The 23031-nt window shown below is 40.9% G+C and overlaps 1 protein-coding gene across 1 annotated transcript in view; it reads right to left on the reverse strand.

Annotated features, from left to right (window-relative positions):
- Positions 1-234: 234 nt before the first annotated feature.
- Positions 235-23031, reverse strand: part of Bmx (BMX non-receptor tyrosine kinase) — a 65352-nt gene continuing 42555 nt past the window's right edge. The window contains exons 12-19 of the mRNA NM_009759.4: positions 20875-21002; positions 16258-16332; positions 15400-15571; positions 12561-12777; positions 10583-10647; positions 8167-8285; positions 4288-4445; positions 235-1203 (exon numbers count right to left, since the gene is read on the reverse strand). Coding sequence (NP_033889.2) covers positions 1129-1203; positions 4288-4445; positions 8167-8285; positions 10583-10647; positions 12561-12777; positions 15400-15571; positions 16258-16332; positions 20875-21002 — 1009 coding nt within the window. The 3' untranslated portion in view covers positions 235-1128. The remainder of the gene's footprint in view (positions 1204-4287; positions 4446-8166; positions 8286-10582; positions 10648-12560; positions 12778-15399; positions 15572-16257; positions 16333-20874; positions 21003-23031) is intronic.

Consider the following 23031-nt stretch of genomic DNA (forward strand, 5'->3'; position numbering starts at 1 on the left):
GACACATAATGAGGTACCCTAGGGCAGTTCAGCATGCATGGGAGCTTGGGGGAAATGGCAACTCATTGGCTGCACTCAGACCTGTTTCATCAAAATTTCAAAGGTGGTATCCAAGAATCTGCATTGTAATCAACTCTCCATTTGGCTCTTGCACATGTAAAACTTTGAGATTGGTTGTACATTGTATTAGTTGATTTTCTCTTCTATGATAAAAGGCTATGACCAAGACAACTTATAGAAGAAAGGCTTTATTTGGCTTATAGTTCCAGAAAGTTAGAGTTCAAAATGGCAGGGCAAAGGCAACTTGCAAACAGGCAGATAGAGCAGGATGCTGAGAGCTCTCATCCTTTATTTTTCTTCTTTGCCTGTATACATGTCAGTGTACCACACGTGTCCATGGTGTCCATGAAGGCCAAAAGACGTCATCAGATACCTTAGAACTGGATTCATAGACAAGTTGTAAACCACTGTGTGGGTGCTAGGAATTGAGTCTGGGTCCTCTAGAAGAACAGCCGGTGTTCTTAAGCACCAAGCCACCTTTTCAGCTTCTGAGAGCTCACATCTTGAATTGTAAGCAAGAAGCAGAGATAGTAGGGTGAAGCCTTAGGCTCTCACAGCCCGCTCCATTGACATCATTCCTCCATCAAGCCCATACCTCCTAAACCTCCCCCAAACAGTGCCACAGAGAACAAATATTCAAATGCCTGAGACATTTCTCATACAGAAGCAAACATATACATTTCCGTTCTTGAAAAGATATTTAATTATCACACTAGTGCCAATTTTTTTTTAAAAAAAGGGAGTTCCCAACAAATCACCTTTTCAATTCTGCTCTACCTTTATACACAGTACAATTTGTAAATTGCAATCTAAAAATGAACTTCTACCATAGTCTTGGAAGTATACCTTAAAAGCAGCACAAACAAAATTACCAATTTGACCTAAATTTCAAAGAACTATCTTGTTTCCTACCTTGCTTTTTTTGGTAGATAATATAACAGATAAACAGCACATAGACCATTGTTAAGAACGAGCTACATTGCATTGAGTCTTTCTACTTCCCTTACAAACAATGAGAGTGTTAGTTAATATTGACATTTGTTCTCATCACCACTCTGAAATTTCTCTTCATGGTTTATCTTGTTCCCGAAGTGGTTCTATGGCAGACAGGAGTTGCTGAAATGTGGGGCGCTTTTCTGGAAGCTAAATAAAAGAAAATCCCGATGTGTTAGATGATAAAAGGCATAATGTAAAAGAATACTAGAGGAGCTGGGGATGTAGCTCAGTTGGTCAAGTGCTTGCCTAGAGTGCAAGACACCCTGACTTCAGTTCCCAGCACCACATTAACCAGGTGTGGTGGCATACATCTATATCTGAGGACTTGGGAGGAAGAGGCAGGAAGATCAGATATTCAAAGTCATCCTCCGCTATACAGCAAGTTCGAGGCCAGTCTGGGCTACACAAGTTCCTGACTCCAAAATTAAAAGGACAAACAATAATATAGGGCTGGGAGAAGACTCAGTGGGTATGAGTTCCAATCTTCAGAAAACCACAAAAGAGCCCAATGTGTGATATGAGTCTATGATCCCAGCCTTCCTATAGCAAACATTGCATGGTGCACACACAATGAACAATATATAAAACATGTGTAGTTCAGTCCTAATGTGAATGACATTCTATTTAATTTGAGAGAGGGTCTCACTGAATAGCCCTGTCTGGTCTAGAGCTTGCTATGTAAACTAGGCTGGCCTTGAACTCACAAAGATTTGCTTTGCCTCTGCTTCCTAAGGCATGCTAAGGCATGCATACTATACCCAGCGAGTGACTTTTGAAATGTGGAAACACCATAGAACTTTCTACTAAGATTCATAATAAGACAAGGGTGCCTTTTGTATTCATTGTTCTTAAGGTCATGTTGAAATTACCAACCAATGCACCAGGGAAGCAAAAAAACAGCCCCAAGAATTAGGAAAGGAAAACTATTTGCATAGGACATAATTATGTGCTTGAAAATTTAAGAGGACTAAGATAGACTCCCCCAAACAATAAAGGATGTTGCTATGTGTGTGTGGGGGGGGGGTGTAAAAGCAAATTAACAAGTAAAATCAATAGCCAATAGTAACCAGTAAGAAGATAAAATGGAAGGCAAGGCATCATTTATAATAGCAACAATATCAAAATGAAATCCTTAACAATGTAGCCATCAATAAGGAGAAACTTAAAAGATACAAATGTAGACTGGAACATACATTAAGAAAAAAAGTCCCCTTTGTCCTATAGTAGGACATGTCACTGTCATGGAGATATAGAATTTCTCCAGTTAAAGCATATAAGAAATACAATCTTAAAGATATGAATGAGTTGTACATAATGTAGATGAATTTATTTTACAGACTTTGAATTTGCAAAACAGCTCAGGAGCTATGAAGAACAAAAATCATGAGGACTCTAGCCTACATAGTGATAAGATATCACATAATACTCTGTTATATAACAGCATATAATTAAAGTACTGTGGTGCTGGCATAGGAAGACCAGACCACAGAAGAGGTACTTCCAAAATAAATCAATATTATTCTGCAGGGAAATGGAGAGTAATATTAGTGTGACCTCTCTCTGTCATTAAGGTGGTTCCTTATCTCTTGGTAGTATTTTAGTAAACGGTGTTTCCAACAACAGGATAAGCATTATAAAAACTGTATGGTTGGACTACAGTTTATGCTATGCATAATAAATACACAATAAAATAAAATACTTTTTAAAGCTTCATTTTTATATTGCTCAAAAGTTTTCAATGGCTTCACATTGAATGCAAAAATTGGATCTCCCCTCCTCTTCTTCCCTTTCCTCATCATTTTCCTCTTCTCCAGGATACAGAACCTTGATCAAACTTATACCTCCAAATTTATTTTCAACCTTTCCAACAACATCTTTAGCTGAGAACACCAAGCCTACTTCCACATCTTTGCTTGTGGTCGTCTTACTTGGACACACTTTGGCACCATCTCTACTCACATACTAAGGGCATTTTGAAGAGATTTCCTGATCCAGCTCAGATACTGATGCATTCAAAGAAGCTGCCCTCCATCCTCTGAGTCCATGCTATATTCTATCTTTTTAATTTGGGTACATAATTATAAACTTCTTGATCTTTTTAGCACACACATACACATGTGCACACATACCCCATTGTGTGTGTGTGTAAAATTTAGTGGAACCTCAGACCTAACACCACCAATTAGTTGTTTAAACGTTTAAGACATTTGTTATAGAATTTCCTCCATTTTAGGCCCATATCTGCTTTGTATAACACCTTTGTCTTCTACCTCAGTGTTTGGGAGATAGGAAGATAGGGTAGGGGATGAAGAAAGGGAGGACGAAAAGGGAGGAGAGGAGGAGGAGGAGAAAAAGAAGAGGCATTTCATGTGATTTCTGTATGCGATTAGATATCTGTCATATATTTTTGAGTAGAGGACAGATTTCATACTTTTGTGAAGAATGAGGCCTCGTTCCTACACACAGAACTATAGGCAACAGAGGAAAGCTGGGAGCAGGGGAGGTGGTCCTCTCAAGGGAAGAGCACACCAATTAGTTGTCCAGTACCAAATGGTCAGGCCTTCAAACATAAATGTGATGTACAAGTAACATTACATGACTGAACGGGTTATATGTAGGAATATATACATATATCCACACAGATATACATGCATACAATAACAGTAAATGAAAGAAGACGATAGATTTGAGGGAGAGCAGGAAGGGATAAATGAAGAGAGAGGGAGGGATTTGGAAGGAGAAACACCAAGGGGGATATATAATTACATTATAATTAATTATAATTACATCACATTATAATCTCAAAAAGAAAACAAAAGATAGCTGGGCAGTGATGATGCACACCTTTGAACCCAATGCTTAAGAGGCAGAGGCAGGCAAAGCTCTGAGTTCAAGGCCTGCTTGAACAGAGTGAGTTCCAGGACAGTCCAGGGCTACACAGAGAAACCTTCTCTTGGAAAACCAACCCAACCCAACCAACCAAAAAGTGATTAAAAAAAATAAATAAAAATTAAAAACAAAAACAAAAGAGCGAGGACACTGGCATCTGCCTTGTTTTGTTGTTGTTTGTTTGTTTGTTTGTTTTTACATTACAAGCAAACATGACCCAGGACCATTTTCAGCTTTTCTCTAGCAGGTACTTTCTTTTTCTCATCCCTGCTGAAGCCCCACCCCCATCCACACCCCTCACCCCCTGTCCACCCTTCCAACCTCTCCAGGGGTTATACTTACCTCATGCCAGCAGCTGTACATGATCTGGTAGATGGTGTCTGATGCCAGTTGGGGCCGGTAGAGTCTGTGGCCCTGGGAGACCTTCACAACCACCTCGGAGTTATCATATAAGTCATAGGGCTGCTTCCCTAGACTAAACACCTCCCACATCAGGATCCCTGTAGTGCATCCGGGGTCAGTCAGCAAATAGAAGAGAAAGGAGAGCCAGTGTCAGAAGGCCCAGGGCTTGTGGAAGGAACTTCACATTACAGGACCAGAAGGCCACTGGCCAGAACAAGGGATTTCTGGGAAACGAGGTCTCGTGAAAGGGGGGAGTTCAGCTTTGGTTATCACTTCTACAGTCTAGATGTTCCTGCATTTGTTTTCAGAGCCCTCTCTGCTTGTTAGAAAGCCAGTGATTGACAACAGCAGGGGGAGCCGCTTGGGGCCTAGGTTGACTGGCTGCTTTAGGGAGTCACTTGGGGTCTCATGTAGACTCACACTGACAACAAACTGTTGTAGTAAGCTACCATTCCAACACTTATAAGTGATGAAGCCCTTGTCTTTTCTTTCTTTCTTTTTTAAAGATTTATTTATTGTTATATGTAAGTACACTGTAGCTGTCTTCAGACACACCAGAAGAGGGAGTCAGATCTCATTATGGATGGTTGTGAGCCATCATGTGGTTGCTGGGATTTGAACTCGGGACCTCTGGAAGAGCAGTCAGTGCTCTTAACCGCTGAGCCATCTCTCCAGCCCCTGCCTTTTCTTTCTCTCTGCTTTTGCACTTGTGCACTTGTGCTTTTGCATTTCATCACATAGTTAAGTTACCTTTTGATAGAAATGTGAAGCTAAAACAATGAATGTGGGTTCACTGTCTGTGGTTGCAGTTGGTCTCTCACCATCTTTCATGCGTTGGGTACCATTTTGGCAATTTGACAAGAAGCTCCAGGCTATTGCATTGGGAGCATGAAGTCACGGCTTATCTGAGTGCTCACAGTCCTCCAGTTCATGGAAGCCATGGTGGACTCCAAGATAAGGCACCAAGTTGGGGTGTTTATGATGATCAAGAGAGTGACATGTGGGTTCACTCTGATGTGGCCTTTGAAAGGCTAGTTTTCCCACTTGCAGGCCAGGCCAATTCCTTAACACCTCCCAGCCTCAGTTCTCCTACCAAACAACACCTTCTAGAGTTGCTGTGAGAATTAAGTAGGATATGACACACAGTGCTTTTGAAAGAGTGCCAGGGCATTGAAAAAGCTACCAGAATGGTGCCATTCTCTCCAAGGACAAAGACTTTAAATCAGTGGTTTTCAACCTTCCTAATGCTGCAACCCTTTAATACAGTTCCTCATGTTGTGGTGACCCCCAACCATAAAATCATTTGTTACTACTTCTTAAGGGAAATTTTGCTACTGTTATGAACAGTAGTGTAAAATATCTGTGTTTTCTGGTGGCCTCAACAACCACTGTGAAAGATCCTTGTTCCCCCAAAAGGGGTGTGACCCACAGGTTGGTCATAACCCACAGGTTGAGAACCACTGCTCTAAACAATCAGCCAGGTTCAAAACTGTAGACAACCAACATATACAGAAAAGCACACAATTGTTCTCAACACTCAAACTTTGACTTTCAGGCTACAGATTTTATGTAAACTACTATTAGTAAAGCAGCTTACATGTTGTGGTATCTCTTCCTTTATATACATATTCTAAACTAGTTCTACAAAAGAGCGAGACCCTGTCTTCAAAAGGCTGCACACATATTCCAAGGCCAGTGACACTGCATAAAGTAGCTGGAGGAGAGAGGGTCTTCTTTGAGAGCTTTCAGAGGCCCTGATTCATTTTGAATAGCCAAACCAGCAGCACATTACTTAAGAATAGATTTGCTGTTTGTAAACAGCCAGAAAACACCGGCAAGTAGATTCTGTTTCCTGAGGTGGGCAATCAGGTTGGGTAACACTGTCTTTGGTGGCAATACAAGCAGTAAGTATTGAATGAGGGGCTCAGATTTTAAGAATAATATTCAGCAGGCATATCAGTTGATACAGAGGTATGAAACTAGTCTTCACAACAAGGGCCAAACTTAACCTCAAACCACTGTCTGTTTGATGTCCCCTTTTGTGTGTTCATTTGATTCTCTTTATACTTTTCAAACAGGAATGCTTATTTGTAATAATTATTTCAGACAGAAAAATAAACTTCTAACTAAAAATTCCTTCTAACAAGTTATCTCGAGTGTGGTAAATCAAATTGCACTTGAGGTCTAACATGGGCGTAGAATATTTCTTGATTGTATTTAATGTCTTTTGTCACTTAGTGATAATTTAGCTTACTTATCCTGGATGCAGCACACAGTTGTTGAAAACAGTCATGGTGTTGTCAACATAATTTACAGAAACTGACAGAATCATAACCCAAGAGGTTTTTTCCCCCTTTTCACAATCACCTTTACTTAATTTCATTTCTCTTCTTTTGATTTTGGGTTGTTTTTCTGGTTGTTTTTGTGGTGCTAGGGATCAAACCCAGGGCCTTTGAACACTCAAGATAAATGCTTCGCCTCTGAGCTATACTGCCAACTCAACTAGTCAAGCTTTTGTTGCTCTCAGAGATGGTCTTGTTAAGTTCCTCAGCCTGGCCTAGAATGCATGAGCTTCCTGCCTTTGTATCTGAGGTCTGGGATTACAGATGTGTCTTGTCATGCCTACCTTGAGCGAGTAAATTTTAATCTAAGTATTTTTAACAAAGTAAAATGGTTTTCAAACGTCTATAAATTATGCAACGGTAAGTTTCTTAGACTGTGCACCACACTGTAGCAATTACTCTGTTGTGGCACAAAATCGGCCACAAACACATGGCAATGAGTGGACACACCTGTGGCCAATGTGACTTTATTTATAGAAACAGGGTATACACATTGCATCTGGATCTGTTGTTTCCCAACTTCTGATCTAAAATGCTAATTTTAGCAAGCTGAGAAGAACATGGGTTGAAATAAGGTAATGTTCACTGTGTAAGAGGCCCAGCAGTCATGTAATATGCCCTGAAGGGTGGAGTGAGACTCCAGTATCTCTGCTAGGTCTCATCTCTCCTCTTCCTCTTTGTCACCTGTGGAGCAGCTTTGCTCCTGCCACATCCTCTGCCTTGTCCCTGCCCACCTCATCAAAAACCAAGCAATGGGTCTGATCTCAGATCAGTACCTTCAACACTATGAGCCAACAGAAATAATTCTTTTAATCTATGTTGACTTTGCCAGGTGCTCCTTATAGTAGTAGAAAGAGGATTTACACAGCACTGAAGAAAGCAGAGTCAAGTTTGCTGTTTGCCTTGGGGATACCAAGAGACTCTGCCATTCTGAAGGGACCCATCTGAACAGTTACCATAGTTAAACTTATGCCCAGAACCAGTGGTTTATACTTAAGCCCTCCAACCTTTGGGGTTTCAAAGAAACTAACATTGAAAATTGTAATGATTCTTTCACAAAACTCCTTGAGGCTAAAAGAGGTGGTTCTCACCTATAATCCTAGATTTGGGGAGACCACGGAGGCAAGAGGATGGTGGGTTTGAGACCAGCTTTCATTACATAACAAAACCTTATTCGAAACAAAACAAAAACTGTTTGAAAGTTTCACGGGGTGGGTGGGGGGGAAGCCCCTAAGTCCTTTGATTCTGTTGGCAGATGCTAAGATGATGTAAATTATGGAAAGTTTATAAGGCTTCCTAACCCTGAACCCCAGGAAGGAAACTGTCCTCTTCAACTACTTGCTTGTCTCTCACTGTGTGTGTAATTTTGTAAAGGCTCAGGGTTCTTTTTCAAATGGACGTTGCTGATCTTGCGGTTTCCTGTTGTGGAAGCCAACTTAAGAAACGGGGCCAGGATGCTATGTGGTCACTTCCTTACCAAATGCCCATACATCCGACTTGCTGCTGTATTTGAAGTAGTGAAACACCTCTGGAGCTGACCACTTGACTGGAAACTTGGTTCCTACTGAGCTGACATACTGATCATCAAGGACATATCTGTAAGGAAAGCATCAACACGGGCATTAAGACATATGGTCTTGTAAATTGGGATGGCCCTGATTGGCCAATCTTGCTTCTATGGCCCACCATCAGCTAGACTGATGAATGGATTCTAGTCAGATGAATGCTTCAATTTTCTAGCTAATTTGCTTTGATTTCCTTTCTACTCTGTCCCCCTTCCCCTGCTCCATCAATCTTCATGAGATAAGCTCTTGTGTAGCCCAGGCTGGACTTGAACTATATAGTTGAGTATGACTTTGAACCCCTGATATTCTGCCTCTACCCCTCAAATGCTAGGGCTGTGGGTATATGCCACTACATCTGGTTCTTTCATTTTTTTTTTCATTGTGACAGCTTAGTTTCTAGAGATTTGTAAGCATTTAGAAAATGTACCTTTGAAAACAGCAAAATTTGAGTGCAAAATGCTTGATAATGGTCAAACCCCACAAATTGTGAAAATACAATCATTCAGAATTCTACCCCCACATCTGATAATTCTCTCTCTCTCAAGATACATTTTTTTTGGCTTGTGCTCTCTGATTTTATCTTTTCTCTATTTGTTGTGTTGAGATTTGCTTTTATTTTTCATCATGCTGTGAGGATTTGCCCAGATGGCATATTTTCTCCCCCACTATCATGTTTGGTGACTGAACTGCACCTACTCTCATGGAGTAAAACAATTTATTGAATTGTATAAACCATTCTTAATTTTTTATCATAAATCATGATGAAAATAGCTGATGGAAAAATCAAAAACAAAAAAATTAGAAATTCAAAGGTGTCTACAAACCCCAGGTTCATTACGATTATAAAATATAAATAACCTTTATGGAATATACTCATGTTGATGAATATGTAAATATATAGAAATACGTAATTATATAGATTACAATGCAACCATTAAAAACCATAAAATAAAAAGCTGTTCACGGGGCTGGTGAGATGGCTCAGTGGGTAAGAGCACCCGACTGCTCTTCCAAAGGTCTGGAGTTCAAATCCCAGCAACCACATGGTGGCTCAAAACCATCCGTAACGAGATCTGACTCCCTCTTCTGGAGTGTCTGAAGGCAGCTACAGTGTACTTACATATAATAAATAAATAAATCTTTAAAAAAAAGCTGCTCACAGTGTATGGTTATGTGAAAAAGCATGTATGCTTGATGTTATTCTCCTTTGAGGGGAACAAACAGTGAATGTATATATTCATGGGTGTGTTTGGCTACTAAGAATATGGAGTGTAAAAATTATATATCAGTAATTCCATACACAGTCACTAATAATCCATTAGAAATGAAAAAAAAAGAATAATGCCTGGGATGGAGAGATGGTTCAGAAGTTAAGAGAATGTATTACTCTTCTAAAGGACTTGAGTTTGAACCTCAGCACCTATACCAGACAGCTCAGAGCCCTGTGTAACTCCACCTCCAGGAGAATCCCACTCCTTTGACCTCTTTGGGTTCCTACACTGAATATGTACACACCTACACAGACACAAGTCCACATAATTAAGAATGATAAAAATCTTTTAAAAAAAGAACAAGACCAATGGAATTACTATAAAACAAACCAAAAATGGCTCGCATAGGGAAATTAGTATAGTCAAAACTTATGTGTGGGGGATATAGTTTATGCATGTGTGTGCTCATAGATGTATATGCAGAAGCTGTTGGATGCCTTTCTCAATTACTTTACATCTTCATTTTAAAAGATACTTTATTTTTAATTGTGTATATGTTCAAGGGCCTCTCTCTCTCTCTCTCTCTCTCTCTCTCTCTCTCTCTGTGTGTGTGTGTGTGTGTGTGTGTGTGTGTGTGTGTGTGTGTGTGCTTAAAGAGGCCAGAAGAGGGTGTTGGATCTCCTGGAGCTGGAGTTACAAGAAGTTGTGAGCAACCTGACACAGATGCTGCGAATCCAACTCGAATCCTCTAAAAAAGCAGTCCTTAAGTGCTGAGCAATCTCTCCAGCCTCTCCAAGTTAATCTTTGAACTAGGGTCTCTCACTGAACCTGGAGCTAGCTGATTGGCTAGAATGGCTGGCCCTTCTATCTGCGCCCTACAGTTGCTGGGGTTAGGGGCACACCACAGTGCCTGGATGTAATGTGGGTGCTGGGAATCCAAAACCAAACTCGTGCTTGTTTAGCAAGCACTCTACCAACTGATCCTGTCACCCAGCTTGAAATCAAATTCTTGACTACAATGGATGGAAACACTACAGCTTGCAGTGTGTTAGAAGTGATTGATGTTATTCCTGGGAACACCAGAAAGAAAAGCTGTCTGGGGAGATTTCTGGCTTACCTCGTCATTCCAAAGTCTGAGACTTTCACAGAGAGATCACTGTCCACCAAACAGTTCCGAGCAGCCTTGGGAGGGAAAGCAAAAATCTCCAAGTAGTAAAAGCAACCAAGAACCTCCCAATATCAGACTCAGATATTTTCCTCCCCTCAGCATCAGTCTCAGCAAAATCCAACACAGCCTATCACAATCCTGTTTGTTCTGAACTTAAAAAAAAAAAATCTCTCATAAGTTGGAAGACCAAAGTGTGGATACTTTGCTCCTTCTTAGAATGGGGAACAAAATACCCTTGAAGGAGTTACAGAGACCAAGTTTGGAGCTGAGACAGAAGGAAGGACCATCCAGAGACTGCCCCACACAGTCCATCCCATATACAACCACCAAACCCAGACACTATTGCATATGCCAGCAAGATTTAGCTGACAGGACCCTGATATAGTTGTCTCTTGTGAGGCTATGCCAGTGCCTGGAAAATACAGAAGTGGATGCTCACACTCATCTGTTGGGTGGAACACAGGGCCCGTAATGAAGGAGCTAGAGAAAGTACCCAAGGAGCTAAAGGGTCTACAACCCTATAGGAGGAACAATAATATGAACTAACCAGTACCCCCCCCCCCCCCGCCCCAGAGCTGTGTCTCTAGTTGCATATGAAGCAGAGGATGGCCTAGTCGGCCATCAATGGGAGGAGAGGCCCTTGGTCTTGCGAAGATCATATGCCCCAGTACAGGGGAATGCCAGAAAGTGGGAGTGGGTGGGTTGGGGAGCAGGGCAGGGGGAGGGTATAGGGGGCTTTGGGGATAGCATTTGAAATGTAAATGAAGAAAATATCTAATAAAAAAGAAAATAAAAGTTTCCATTTTTTCCAAAAAACGCATGTTCACCCAAGCATCTGAACTACTTGAAAATATACTTGAACACAGAATCTCAGCTTATAAACATTTGCTGAAAGGACCCTGATATAGCTGTCTCTTGTGAGACTAGGCCAGGGCCTAGCAAACACAGAAGTGGATGCTCACAGTCAGCTATTGGATGGAGCACAGCGCCCCCAATGGAGGAGCTAGAGAAAGTATCCAAGGAGCTAAAGAGATCTGCAACCCTGTAGGTGCAACAACATTATGAACTAACCAGTACCCCGGAGCTCTTGACTCTAGCTGCATATGTATCAAAAGATGGCCTAGTCGGCCATCACTGCAAAGAGAGGCCCATTGGACTTGCAAACTTTATATGCCCCAGTACAGGGGAAGGCCAGGGCCAAAAAGGGGGAGTGGGTGGGTAGGGGAGTGGGGGGGGGAGGGTATGGGGGACTTTTGGGATAGCATTGGAAATGTAATTGAGGAAAATACCTAATAAAAATATTTAAAAAAAAGAAAATATCTAATAAAAAATAATTAAAAAAAAGAAACAAAAAAAAATCTCAGCTTATCAAGGACTTCCACTAGATCCTGTGCATTCCCAGATGCTTGGAAGTCATGCAAGGCTTATGGGATGTATTGGCCTGCTATGAGCAGTGTGCTTGGCCTCAGCAGAAGGAGGTCTCTAAAGCTGAAGACCAGCGAGTACCAAACAATACTCAGAACTCCTGCCCCAACCCAAACACACACTTTCTTTCTGCCCCATCCCCCTCTTTGACTTTTTAGTTACTGTATCAAGTCACTGCTTTCCCAGTAGGCTCTCAGAGTCAACTTCAGTTCAGTGGTTTTGAGAAACACTAAATTTGCCTGAGTCATTCCGTTTGTGCTTCACATCACAGCACGGGTAGCTATGGAGAGCCTCATGACTTATTTTGCTCTGATGGCTCTATACGTCTTTCAAATATTGTATTCTACAATTGTGATATTTTTATTACAAACCCATCACATGCTTACAGGAGTCACAATGTGCAAAGTAAAGTGAAGGCCTCCTCTTTGTCAGACCTCCCAGCAGCCCTGTCCCTGGAGGAGGGAATGGTGGGTTATGTTTTTCTCTCCTCTCATGAGCTTACCAAATCTCGATGTATGAACTGATGGCTCTCCAAGAAGGCCATGCCTTCACAGACATCATAACACATTTCTAAGAGCTGGCAACTTTCTAGTCCTTTCCCATGACTCTTCAGGTAATTAAGCAAGCAACCATTTGTTATATACTCAGTTACTATATAGATGGGGTATTTCTTTGAGCATACTCCGTAGAACTTCACCAGCTTGGGATGGCTGAGTTTCCTGAAAAAGAATCGATTTGACAAGTTCATTTACGAGATGTCCCAAGCAGAAGAAAAAGAGAGGGGGGGAGGGAGAGGGAGAGGGAGAGGGAGAGGGGGAGGGGGAGGGGAGGGGGAGAGGGGAGGGGGAGGGGGAGGGGGAGGGGGAGGGAGAGGGAGAGGGAGAGGGAGAGGGAGAGGGAGAGGGATGTCAGGGAGCTTTGGATCTTGTTTTGGGAAACAATAATGTTTGAAGGCAGGAAAGAAAACAGATCTCAGCCTCAGATCTGAGACTGGTGAATCTCACAGCCACTCAGCAGTGCTCTCAGCCTGGAGATACTGCATTCAGCTTGTCTCCCAAGAATCAGAGTAGTGTTATGTGTAGACAAAATATATTAATTTGAAGGGTGTATGTAACATAAAAATGGTTGCTCTTTGTGGAAGTGAGACTACATATAATCCTTTGTTTATATCTCTTCTTTTGTTCTCTCTCCTTTTGATTTTAAAAAAGTGTTCATTTGTGTGTGTGTGCATGCATGCATGCATGTACACACTTATGAATGTGCACATGCATGTATATTTTTCTGTGGTGCCCAGAGGACAACCTCAGGTGTCATCTTCAGAAAGGCTACCACGCTCCTTTTGGGCAGAGTCTTTCACTTGTCTGAAGCTTGCCCAGCAGCATACACTGACTGAGCAGTGAGCCCCAGGGGTGCTACTGTCTCCACCTCCACAGAGCATGGATTAATTTTACAGATTATTTATAACACACTTTGGTGACAAAATACACTTTAATATTTCACCAGGAGACACCACTATGTCATATACCAAGAAAGTTTTTGTTTTTAATTTTATGTTCTATGAAAGGGGGACACCAAGGGGCTTTCTTTGGCTTTATATACCAGTCTAGTTACATAGGACAGAACTATCTGTGTAATTTGCAAGTTCCTTGAAAAAAATGAGAATAGGAAAAAAAACAATTGTTCACAACTTAATTTGAGTTACACGTGATAGCTCATGACTGGATTTTCTGCACTTAGGAGGGTGAGCTGGGGTTCTTGCTGTCATTTTAAGGCTAAGTTGGGTTATGCAGTAACTTTCAAGACACCCTGGGCTACAAAGTGAGACTGTCTCAAAAACACCCCTCCCCCATTTTTATTACTTTGCAATGGTGAAAGCAGAGCATTAAAGCAAGTACTGGGGTGAGATGCCTTTGTCCAAGGCTGTCTTCATGGGCATCTTTACCTTTGAACAATCTTTCAGTTACAGTAGCAGGGCTTGTTGCAACTTCCCTGTCTCCTTTGATGTTTAAAAGAAATTACCAAGGAAACAGACATTGGAGGAGTCTCCTCTAAAGATGTCACAGTAAACTGCTGAACAGTTCTTTCAGTGTAAATATGGAAGCCAAGTAAACACTCTCGCCCCCAGTTGCTTTTGATTACGGTCTTTATCGCAGCAATAGCAGTAGGTTAGGATCTGCAAAGGTCAAGTACTTTGTATACGTGTGTGTGGTGCAGGAGAGAGGTCAATCTTGCCCCTGTCACTTCTCAGGAGCCATCTACCTTGTTTTGGGTTTTTGTTGTTGTTGTTGTTTTTGTTTGTTTGTTTGTTTTTTGTGTTCTTTTTTGAGACAGGGTCTCTCATTGAGACTTAGATGCGTCTATTAGGTAAGGTTGACTGAACAGTGAACTCCAAACGTTCCCCTTCCTCCTCCTGCACCACCTTTTCCTCCACCTCCTTCTCCCCTGTCTCCTCCTCCCCTTCTCTTACTCCTCCTGCTCCTCCTCCTCTTCCTCTTCCACCTCTCCTCCACTTTCTCTCCTGTCTCATCCCCCTTTTCTTCCTCCTCCTCCTTTTCCTCCTCCCCCTCCCCTCTCTCCTCCCTTCCCCCTCTCCTCCCCCTTCTCCTCCTCCATTCTGGGACTACAGCATGTACCACCATGCACAGCTTTTTGACATGGGCTCAAAGGATGAACCCATACTTGCCCCATCAGCATTTACTGACTGAGCCATCTCCTGACCAAGGCCCTGCTCTAACACTTTCTAATCCTCCCTGGTTAGTTTTCTAATAAAGTGATCAGCCATGCTGTTTTACCCCGATTAGAAGTATTTCTAAGGATGAAGGGCTTGCCCACTCCAGGACTTCTGAAGACCATACTTGAGTCTGTTCCTTCACATGTGAGCCGTGCTACTTCTAACAAATACCATCGGCTTATGCATAGCTGTGGGAGATGTGAAGGGAATTTGGATATGCGGAGTGCTGTACCTACTTGTAACTACTAAGGGCCCTTTGTAGCACAGGACAAAGTTGTGAGCAGGAGAAAGATCAAGGGTAGAGAGTCTTAATGCACAGAGGCCACGAGCTACTTTCTCAATAGAGTCAGAAATATTCTAAAGTCAAACATGGGCTTTCAAGGTGTTATGCAAGCCTACTTGACAAGTTAAGAGCATAACATTGATTTATTTAACAGCTCAGTAGGCCAAATTATAACACTGATTTTATTTAACAGTTAGGCCAAACTATAACTCCTAAATATTAAGTGTACAACATATGTCAGGCTTTGCAAGTTAGGGACAAGGACTGACGGTAATGTTCTTCTATGGAGATTCAACATTCTATTGTCATTCCTGAACAGAAACTTACATCATGGTCTGGGCCTCCTGAAAGAATTCATCTTCTGACATGGCACCCTCCTTGATCATCTTTACAGCCACATCATATTGCCCCTTCCACTGGCCCAGCTGGACCACTCCAAACTGGCCATTGCCCAGCTCCTTCAGCAAGGTAATCTCTTCTCTTTTCAGTTCCCAAATTCCTAATGAAGCAAGGCAGATACCTTAGGAGCAGTGTCAACAACTATCAAAGTGATTTCTTCAGCAATGAGATTTGTGCATCCACAAAATGAAGAACTGTAAAACATCATTTTATGATAGTAACTTTAAAAAATCCTCAGTGAACTGATATCATGACCATATCACAGGAAAATGATGCTCTCAAAGCAGCTGTACTTCTTGACACAAAAAGTCAAAATGAAGTCCATCCCCCCTACACTGGAAGTATCTTAGAAATAGTTAATATCAAAATGTGCTTAATGCTCTTAGATTGGTAAAACACTGTTAGATTGTTTTTCTGCATAAAACAAATTAAGCTGTCATCAAGATGGACGTTATTACCCTAAAGACACAGAGTTGAGGACTGGCTCCAAATAGGAGCAAGTATAGACTCCAGGAAAAGAAAGGGCAAGTAAGGAGTACTGAAGGAAAATGACAAAGGCTTGTGAGAATAATCCATTGTTTGGCTAACTCTGGGAAGATTACAGAGTTAGGTGTGGATAGATGATTTTTAAAAACGAATGATATAAATTAGACTAAGTGATTCCCTGGTGCAGTCTCCATAGGGATTTCCTTCCTGTCGTCCATCATGTGTCAGTTAGGTAATCATATGCATTTGAACCCCAAATGGTGGGAAATGGAGCTTAAGAGCCCAGAGGTGTGTCCATACCACTTCCCAGAGCCACAGACACCGGGACCTTGTTGGCCTTGGTTGACACTGGGTGGCGGAGCCGTGTGATCATGCCTGCAATAGAATCAGTAACATATTACCACATTACCATCATATCATATTATGAAGAATCACTTCATACTCTCTTAGTAAACTGAAAATATGGGGCATGGGGTGTTGTGATACAGGAAGAGAATCAACGCTGAGTACATTCATCCTGTCCTTGTATTCAGTGGCTTCAACCAACATATCCCCCTAATACAAAGCAAAATCTAAAAGAGCCAGTTACTTTGTGTGAAATTCCACCAGGGGTTAGGTGCTAGATGAATCTTTTATATAACATTTTTTTTCTCATTCATATTTTACTATCTTTTTGTTAGTTCTACATTTACATATGTATCATAAATAGCACACAAATCTGAAAAAAACTCGTATAATAAACAGATATTTACATATAAAAGAAACAATCTTAAACTTAAATTTATTTCTCATTGACGTTAAATGTTTGAGCCTTTTTTACATACATGTAGCTATGGTAAAGTTGGATTAAAATAATCATGCTGATAGTGTCTTGAAAGAAACCACTCAAAAGAGTAAATGATTATTGCTTTAAGTATAGGTTGGTTTTTACCACGCATGTGTTTTCCCTTACATCCTATTTAGGTATCTGTTTCTGTTTAAGGGTGTTCATCAAATGTTTTCAATACCATACCTTTAATCGGCAGAAATGAATACCAGCATGCATAATATAAGCTTTTATTTTGCAAAGCATATGAATACCTATATAGAAATGTGTATTTCAGTACAGAGCAAAACAAAGAATTCTCATCTGAGAAATACCAAATGGCTGAGAAGCACCTGAAAAAATGTTCAACATCCTTAAACATCAGGGAAATGCAAATCAAAACAACCCTGAGATTCCATCTCACACTAGTCAGAATGGCTAAGATCAAAAATTCAGGTGACAGCAGATGATGGTGAGGATGTGGTGAAAGAGGAACACTCCTCCATTGCTGGTGGGATTGCAAGCTGGTACAACCACTCTGGAAATCAGTCTGGCAGTTCTTCAGAAAATTGGACATAGTACTACCAGAGGATCCAGCAATACCTCTCCTGGGCATATATCCAGAAGATGTCCCAACCGGTAAGAAGGACACATGCTCCACTATGTTCATAGCAGCCTTATTTATAATAGCCAGAAGCTGGAAAGAACCCAGATGCCCCTCAACAGAGGAATGGATACAAAAAATGTGGTACATTTACACAATGGAGTAGTACTCAGCTATTAAAAAGAATGAATTTATGAAATTCCTAGGCAAATGGATGGATCTGGAGGATATCATCCTAAGTGAGGTAACCCAATCACAAAAGAACTCACATGATATGCACTCACTGATAAGTGGATATTAGCCCAGAAACTTAGAATACCCAAGATATATATTACAATTTGCAAAACACATGAATCTCAAGAAGAACGAAGACCAAAGTGTGGACACTTTGCCCCTTCTTAGAATTGGGAACAAAACACCCATGGAAGGAGTTACAGAGACAAAGTTTGGAGCTGAGACAGAAGAAAGGACCATCCAGAGACTGCCCCATATGGGGATCCATCCCATATACAACCACCAAACCCAGACACTATTGCATATGCCAGTAAGATTTAGCTGACAGGACCCTAATATAGCTATCTCTTGAGAGGCTTTGCCAGTGCCTGGCAAATACAGAAGTGGATGCTCACAGTCAGCTATTGGATGGAACACAGGGCCCCCAATGGAGGAGCTAGAGAAAGTACCCAAGGAGCTGAAGGGGTCTGCAACTCTATAGGAGGAACATCAATATGCACTAACCAGTACCTCCCAGAGCTGTGTCTCTAGTTGCATATGTAGCAGAGAATGGCCTAGTCGGCCATCAATGGGAGGAGAGGCCCTTGGTCTTGCGAAGATCATATGCCCCAGTACAGGGGAATGCCAGGGCCAGAAAGCGAGAGTGGGTGGGTTGGGGAGCAGGGCAGGGGGAGGGTATGGGGGCTTTGGGGATAGCATTTGAAATGTAAATGAAGAAAATATCTAATAAAAAAGAAATGTGTATGTTTATGCATATATATATAAGAGAAATTATGATTATTTTAAAAGTATTTTGCATCTTATGCTTTCTATTAGAAATGCAATATCTTTGTGATAAAATATTTATGCCTTCTTTGAAATATGTATATGTGCAACTTCTGCTATAATAACTATTGTGTGAGTCATGAAATACACTAATAAACTGAAGATTTAATGAAAACACAATGAGAGATCAACATTTTAATACCTTTTTATATTCTGTGTATCCTCTAAGGTGCAATTATTTATTGTGAGATAACTGTTTGCATAATTACTTTCCCAGGAGATGCTATATGTTAAGATAAACATGGGAAGAAATTTAAGAAAAAATTACAAACAAAAATCAAAATGGAATTGAAAACAAGTCAGACATGATAGCACCGCTTAGATGCAGAGCCTATGGCTTATTTTCCCTTACTGCTGGAAATTCACCAAGTCACTTCCTGTCATGAATACTGTTACAGTCCTGGGATAGTTAGTATAATTAGTACTGGCATAGTTAGTACAGTGTTTGAAGCACAAGCATAAGGATATTATTTCAGATTCCCAGTACCCATGTGAAAATCTGGCACTATGGTGTACATCTTTAATGTGAGCACTGAGAAGGCAGGGACAGACAGGTCACTGGAGATTGATGACCAGCCAACCTATCCAACTCAGTGAGACATGCTGTGTCAAAAAAATAAGGTGGAGAGTGACTTATGAAGGCACCCAATATTGACCTTGTCTTAGTCACTGTTATATTGCTGTCACAAGACCCCCATCATGGTAAATCTTATAAAAGACAGCATTTAATTGGAGCTGGATTACAGTTTCAGAGGTTTAGTCCATTATCATCCTGATGAAAAGCTTGGTAACATGCAGGATGGTGCTGATGCACTAGGCAAGAGATATATACATCCTGATCCATAGTGGGGGGGTAGGGGGAGGCTGTGGGGAGAGGGAAGGGGAGAGGCAGAGAGCACCTAGGCCTTGTATAGGCTTTTGAAACTTCAAAGCCCACTCCCCAGTAATATACTTTCTCCAACAAGGCCACACCTCCTAATCCTTATAATTCTTTCAAATGGTGCCATTCTCTAGTGCATTCAAAACATGAGCCTGTGGGGCCATTCTCAATCATACTACCACATACTTCAAGCCTTTACACGCATATGCACATATGTACATGCACAAACACACAAACAAATATGTGCACAACATATACTACTCCCCCACAGAAACTTATTACTGAAAATAGGGATACTCATAACCTAGGCAATATTTTGAGAGAAAACAGTAGCTCATATCAAATATAAAAAAACTGTTACTAGTAGGATTGTATACTTCTGCAAACCATTTGACAACTTCACATTTTTCTTTTTTTGTTTTTTGTTTTTTTGTTTTTCAAGACAGGGTTTCTCTGTGTAGCCCTGGCTGTCCTGGAACTCACTCTGTAGACCAGGCTGGCCTCGAACTCAGAAATCCGCCTGCCTCTGCCTCCCAAGTGCTGGGATTAAAGGCGTGCGCCACCACACCCGGCAACAACTTCACATTTTTAAATGCTCATAGCCTTTGTGAAACTAGCAATAGAAATTATTCAAGCAAATGTACAGAGCTATATGTGCAGTGCTGTGCAATAAAATATACATTAAAATATAAAAATATCACACATGATCCACTGCTAATCGCTAGAGAGTTGCTGCAAGATATAATAGAATTCTATGTAGCTGTTGAAGAGAACAAGGTAAGCCATGAATATTTGCATGGAAAGTCCTCTGAGGTCAGGTTAGTAAAGAAGATAAATTGAATAGTATGTGGATAATGATTTTTATTTCTATAAAGTGTACTGTGTAATTCTTATATAACAAATATTATCATCCATATACAAAAATATATCATGATTGACACTATTCTCTGAACTGAGAAGTTACCAATTCAATTATGCCCATTTTTCTAATATCTGGATTGTATAATCATCTTGCTTTTATGGTCTAGGAAAAAACTCTAGAAATAAAGTTTGATTAAAGCAATTTTCCTTTTATGCCTGATGAGATGGTTTAGTGGTTAAGAGCGCTGTACTGCTCTTTTAGGGGACCAGAGTTTGGTTCCCAGAACCCACGTCAGGTGGCTCTCAACCATCTGTAACTAAAGTTCTAGAAGATACGATGCCCTCTCTTCCTGGCCTCTGTGGGCACTTCATTCATGTCCACAAGACACACATGCATACTTTTAAAAAAATAGATAAAATCTAAAGAAAAATAATTTTTATCTCAACATATTCAACTTAATCAACCTTATCCCTTCTAGTTTTGTAAAGTGTATTGTGTTATATACGAGGAGGTTTATGATTGTGTTTAGTGTATTGTGTTATATATGAGGAGGTTGAGCTACAAATCATAACAGACAGAGATTGATAGCATTTTCTTTGATTTCTTGGTATCCTATTAATCAAGTATATTAACAGGATCAATGGTATCCAAAAAAGCTGATATTTATATGTTAGGGCTCATAAAAGTAAAAGAAAGAAAGAAGTTACCTGCTGAATTATGTTGGTGATAGTGAATGAGCTTTGGAATGGAATCAAAGCAGTAGTTTTCAGCCAGGTATAATTTATTTTCAGCATTAGTATGCACGTGGTAATGCTTGACAGTTCCTTTTTTATCACTAGTAAGGAAGAAAGACAATGTTAGGATGTTTTAAACACACAACCAAATTTTGATGAAATGATGAGTGGATAATTATTTTGAATCTATTTACAAATTTGGGACTAGGAAGACAGGGATGGTTACCCAAACTTGACATCTGGTGTTTCTCTGAAAGCATCCTTGACAATCAGTAAATTATGGAAAAGCGGTCCTCTCTGAACTCAATGTGTTCTTTGTGAATATACAAAATTCACACACAGAAAATTTCAACTTGAGGTGCTAGCAACATGGTTCAGCCAGTAAATGTTCCTGCAGTCAACTATGACAGTCTGAGATCAGTTCCTATGATCTACACTCTGGGAAGAGAGAATTAACTTCCGCACATGAGTGCCCCCCCAGCACAGTTAATTAATAATATAATATAATATAATATAATAAAGATTAATTTGGGAGGAAGATTAATTTCATGTACTGTTTCTCTCTTAGAATGTATAATAAAGAGAATCTATAGAATCTGTCTTTGTTGGCTACAAGCCATGAAGTTCCTTAGGATCATGTGCGACCATAAATTCTCCTTTAAGATAATAATTGGAAGAAAATTTTATAGGCAAAAAATGGTTAGATTGTGTGTGTTCTTACCCTAGAGTTCCTTTGGGAATGGGGCACGCAGGAAGAAAAGCATCGGGGTCATTCCATACTTAAATATCTAGAACTCCTCTTTCCAAGCAACAACAGTACTAGTTGTTACCATCAGTTTAGCAGGCATTTTTATGTGTCAGACCACGCTATGATCCAATGAGTGCATAGCATATACTTCCCACATAAAACATTTTCTTCTGGGTCAGGCAGTAGTAACGTGCACCTTTATCCCAGCACTTGGAAGGCAGAGACAGGTGGATCTCTGAGTTTGAGCCTACCCTGGTCTACAGAGTGAGTTCCAGGACAGTCAGGACTACACAGAGAAACTTTGTCTCAACAAACAAACAAACAAAACAACCTTCCCCTGTGGGAAGCAGCCCTCACATTTGCCATTATAAGATGGCGCTGACAGCTGTGTTCTAAGTGGTAAACATAATCTGCACACGTGCAGGGGCAGTTTTCCCGCCATGTGTTCTGCCTTTCCCGTGATGACAACTGGGCCGATGGGCTGCAGCCAATCAGGGAGTAATACGTCCTAGGCGGAGGATAATTCTCCTTAAAAGGGACGGGGTTTTGCCATTCTCTCTCTTGCTTTCTTGTTCTTGTTCTTTTTCTTGCTCTTGTTCTTTTTCTTGCTCTTGCTTTCTTGCTCTTGTTCTTTTTCTCTCTCTTGCTCTTGCTTTCTTGCTCTTGTTCTTGCTCTCTTGCTCTCTTGCTCTCTGGCTCCTGAAGATGTAAGCAATAAAGCTTTTGCCGCAGAAGATTCCGGTTTGTTGCATCTTTCCTGGCCGGTCGTGAACGCGTGTAAGAGTCCCCCCCCCCACCCCCCCGTCAAAAAAAACCATTTCTTTTCCTCCGGCTCTACAATATTGTAATGAATTCATGCACACTGACTGAGGCCAATCAGGAATAACCTGTCTTAGATTTTAGAGTTCAGTTCTATCACTCACTGGCTTCCTCCTCCCGTTTTTATAAAAATTGGATGAGGTTGTACTTGCCACACAAGAACAATGCCACAGGAGAAGAAAGGGTATTTCTCTATGTTGCACATGGCTAATCTGATGGTAGTGTCAGTATGAGTTGATGACATTTCATAAAAGGGTTTTGCTTTCCTAATCCCAATGGACATATCTATAAAAACTCCTGCACCTAAACATAAGGCTCAGGGAACATTGTGGAAGGGTAGTGGGATGGGAGGATTGTAGAAGCCAGAGGATCAGGGAGTTTGCTGTGAGATTGCGCCTCCTGATAAGATCAGAAGTTACTCATGAAATCTCATAAACATGACTGCTCAAGTGTGAGCTGGAAAAGAATGACACCCGTGAACGTGCCAGACTGGACAGGGAAAGGCCCACGAGGCTTCAGCCCTACACCAAGAACTCTAGGCAACTGAGGAGAGCTGGGAGGAA

This window comes from Mus musculus, chromosome X (genome assembly GCF_000001635.26).
Source record: "Mus musculus strain C57BL/6J chromosome X, GRCm38.p6 C57BL/6J".
In the NCBI taxonomy this organism is placed as follows: domain Eukaryota; kingdom Metazoa; phylum Chordata; class Mammalia; order Rodentia; family Muridae; genus Mus; species Mus musculus.